Source organism: Rhopalosiphum maidis, chromosome 4 (genome assembly GCF_003676215.2).
Source record: "Rhopalosiphum maidis isolate BTI-1 chromosome 4, ASM367621v3, whole genome shotgun sequence".
Classification (NCBI taxonomy): Eukaryota; Metazoa; Arthropoda; class Insecta; order Hemiptera; family Aphididae; genus Rhopalosiphum; species Rhopalosiphum maidis.
Genome location: NC_040880.1, coordinates 27089509 through 27093346, shown reverse-complemented (window position 1 = coordinate 27093346; position 3838 = coordinate 27089509). Strand labels below are relative to the sequence as shown.

Here is a 3838-nt window from a genome sequence, read left to right as displayed (position 1 = left end):
TCGTAACATAATATATAGGGATTATATTAAATCCTGCGAACGAGCAGTGCGCACAGTATCATGGAGGCATACCGGAGAAGTGATCGACCACGGCATAGCGAGTATAATTTTATATCATATTTTAATATTGTGATGATATATTTGAACAGATGTACAGTATTGATGATTTCGCACGTTCATAGACACATGCAGAAATATATTTTATAGTTTTATAGGTCTTATAATTACGTGACTACGTTATTATTATATATTAATATACCTATACTATCTATGTTTTATTCTAAGAACTATTATTTTTTAAAGGTTTATGTATTGTATACAAGAGAACTAGAACACAAACACACTCACAAAGGGGTAGTTTATTCTATGTTTATCGTGTTTTAAATTTAAGCATGTCAATAAAAAATTTAAATATAAATAAATCATAATACCATTATGATTACTACATCGTCTACACCCATCGGAAGTCAATATAATTCTAATACTAAAAACAAACGGCAGCTGTAACGCTTGTAAAATATATAATTTATAGACTAGTGATGGTTAGTGCATATTATTACGGAAATTATTGATTTATATTAATATAATATATTAATTTGATTTTAAATTTTTTATAAAAGGCGAACATTTGAACTTGCCATATCGTACAATTATATAATATATTTCTACATTTTTTTCACATAAACAATGGTTTATACATATATAACAATACCGCATGGGTTTTAAACCAATACCTGAAAAATAATTCCACTCAGTATTCAAATAGTTACGAAACATGAGACACATAGTCGATACCTATTTTAAAAAAGCTGGATGCAGCGACGAGCACGGTTATGACACGATGTGCATGGTGTATTTCACCTATTGTGAGTTAACCGTCACACTGTTCCTCATGGTTTCAACTAGCCTATTGATTGCCGACTCGACAGAAGACCTATCCGTTCGAGCCTACAGTGTCCTATGCTTTACAATTGAATTCATCATTTTTTCTTTCATAATCATTAGGTACTACAGTCAGTCACAATTCCGTGATATGTATCAACGTTCGCGTGGAGTGGGAATACCGGAAAGCTTAAGACACAAAATTGCAACTGTGATTAAACATCACTTAATCATGCCGAACTTGTTCGCGGTAATTTCCGTGTTATACACGATTTCGTCGGATGCGGTACAGATTGGCGATCAGTTCACGTTCCCCTTAGTGGACGTGTTGCCGATAAAAACGACAAATGTGTCTATTTACGTATGCAAATATATTTTATACGCTTTGCCCGTATACTTTGCATACATTGAAGTCAGTTTCTTAAATGTGACGTACATGTATTCTATGGGCATTTTGCAGACTCATTTTCAGATTCTCGACGCACAGGTCAAAGAATCAATGACAAATATGGATGAACATAAATTAAAGATCGCCATCAAACACCATCAAGAGATGTTGAAGTGAGTTGTGTTCAATGCACTGTAGAGTTTATGCCATCAAACAAATTATACTTTATACCTTGATGACATTTAATTTAAAATTCTATACAAAAAAAAAATTCAAAATTGGTTTATACTTATATTCATGCATCCCATTTTGACCTCCAAATAACTCAACGTATCAGCTTAGATTAGTATTCATAATTTACCAATGAGTTATGAATTAATCTGTATATAATTATTAACTTACGTTTTATAGTATAGCATCTAAATAACATTGCACACATGATACTTACACTAAAACATAAAATAGTACAAGATTAATTTTTAAAAAAAAACCTCTTAACAACTACAATTATTGCATTGTTATACAGTTTATAAATGTGATTTATAGGTTTTTCAAAACAATGAAGACAGTATTTGAGAAACCAATATTTCTTTTTATGGTATCTCGTGGTTTATTTATTGGTTTAACTAGTTGTTTAATAGTTCAAGTCATACAGGTGTGTACTTCGTAATTTAATTTATTTGATTAATCCTATAGTTTTTATTTTTTTTTTTTAATAGTTATCTTATATATAACAATATATTTAATAATTAAACGTTTTCAATGATCTTATATATAGTGTAAATATGTTTCTACTCAGTTTTTGTAACAAAAAAATGTATTTAATACTATGATAAAAAAAAAAGCTAGGCTAGTTAGTACTGGCCAGTTGTAAACGGACACAGTATATCAGTATATTATATAATATTATCAATTATAATAATAAAAATAGTAGTCTGTTTTTGAGTATTGCTAAATGCTATTAAACTAATTATTATTTTATTATTAACATAATTTAATGCAAAAACATTGAATATATCATAAACTTCTAATAGTAATAAACATTTATAATAGATTAACACTCAACTCATTTTTTACTTTTTAATCTTTCACAACAATTTTGTATGAACATTGTTAAAGTCTTGTAATTATTACTATTTATTATACGCAGTTATAAGCTATTAATTATATCAATATTGTTTTTAGGGCTTCATTCATCGAATAATATTGGGATTATGCTTACTTAGTAGTTTGGAAGGTCTTCTAACAATTATAATTTATTGCGTTTATGCAAGTAATTTGTACAATTTAGTAAGTTTTTATATCTGTATATAATTGTATTATTTATAGTATTTTTCATTCTACACACGTTTTTGAAAACATTTTTTTTAAGAAAAAGTAAACAAATTTTGATAAACGTTTTATTCAATATTTCGTTATTATATTTTATCAAAATAAAAAGTCTTTATTAAAAATACTAATTAAAAGTATGAATATTTTATTATTATGACTTCAAATTGTATAAAACGATTATTTCCATGAACGTTTACATATGCATACTTTTTTGAAACAATTAACTGATTTATGAATCAAAATAACTACTTTATATACTTATTTATATCTATTTTAACTTTTTAGCACGATGGTATATTGAACGGACTTTTTGAACATCGATTATTTTATTCTCGAAAAAAATCATTTAATCATCTTATATTAATAATGATGAACAGAGCATCGATTCCATTATTAATTAAAGCTGGTTCCATTTTCACCGTAAACTTAAATCTACTTGTCAGAGTAAGTGTATATTTTATTTATTTAAAAATTAATAAATGCCGAAATTGCTAACTAACCGAACTAACGAGTTGTATAAAGTGAAAAGACTTTTAACCTTGGTCCTTGTCTGATACAAATTTCATGTGAGATCTAATAAATAGTGTTAGGTGTATAATATTATATGAATCTCAAGTCTGTAAGCTGATTAATGCATTCTTATTAGATATCAGTTCCAATATGATAAACGTCTATAAATGTTTTGTTAGTTTTATTGAATGACATTACCTTACATTTTCAAATAGCTAAATCAAGATTAACGCTATTGACTATTAAACAATTAGTATGCATTTTACAAATATTTTAGTTAATATTAATTAAATAAATGTATAGGTATTGATCCAAAGTTGGTTTATAAACTATTATAATACTGAAAAATGTTTGCTTGTTGTTTTTTGCTAAAAACAGTAATTATTATGTATTATAATAAGCTTACTTTTGTATTTATTTCAGATCCTAAGATTTGCATACACGGTGTTAAATGTTTTACTAACTTCAATCAATCACCAACTTATAAAAACAAATTAAATAATATAAAGGTGAGTATATAACAGTAGTAGATATATTCTTTATCCCTTTATAAATTTATTATTTTCATTATGTATGTGTAACTTGTAAAGAACGTTATTAAATAAATAAAACAAAAAAATGATAAGTGATTATTAAAAAAAAATTTTTAATTAATGTTTTTCAAAGTTTTTATTCATCTACCTTAATTTTTATATTCGTCTATAAAATGATTATTTTTATAAATAG

General features: G+C 26.2%; 1 protein-coding gene across 1 annotated transcript; it reads left to right on the top strand.

Moving 5' to 3' along the window:
* The first annotated feature begins 775 nt into the window (after nt 1–775).
* LOC113548649 (odorant receptor 43b-like) lies at nt 776–3610 on the top strand. The gene is made up of 5 exons (XM_026949643.1): nt 776–1443; nt 1817–1925; nt 2456–2560; nt 2888–3046; nt 3536–3610. The coding sequence occupies exons 1-5, from the start codon at nt 776–778 to the stop codon at nt 3608–3610; spliced, it is 1116 nt and encodes a 371-aa protein (XP_026805444.1).
* The last annotated feature ends 228 nt before the right edge of the window (nt 3611–3838 follow it).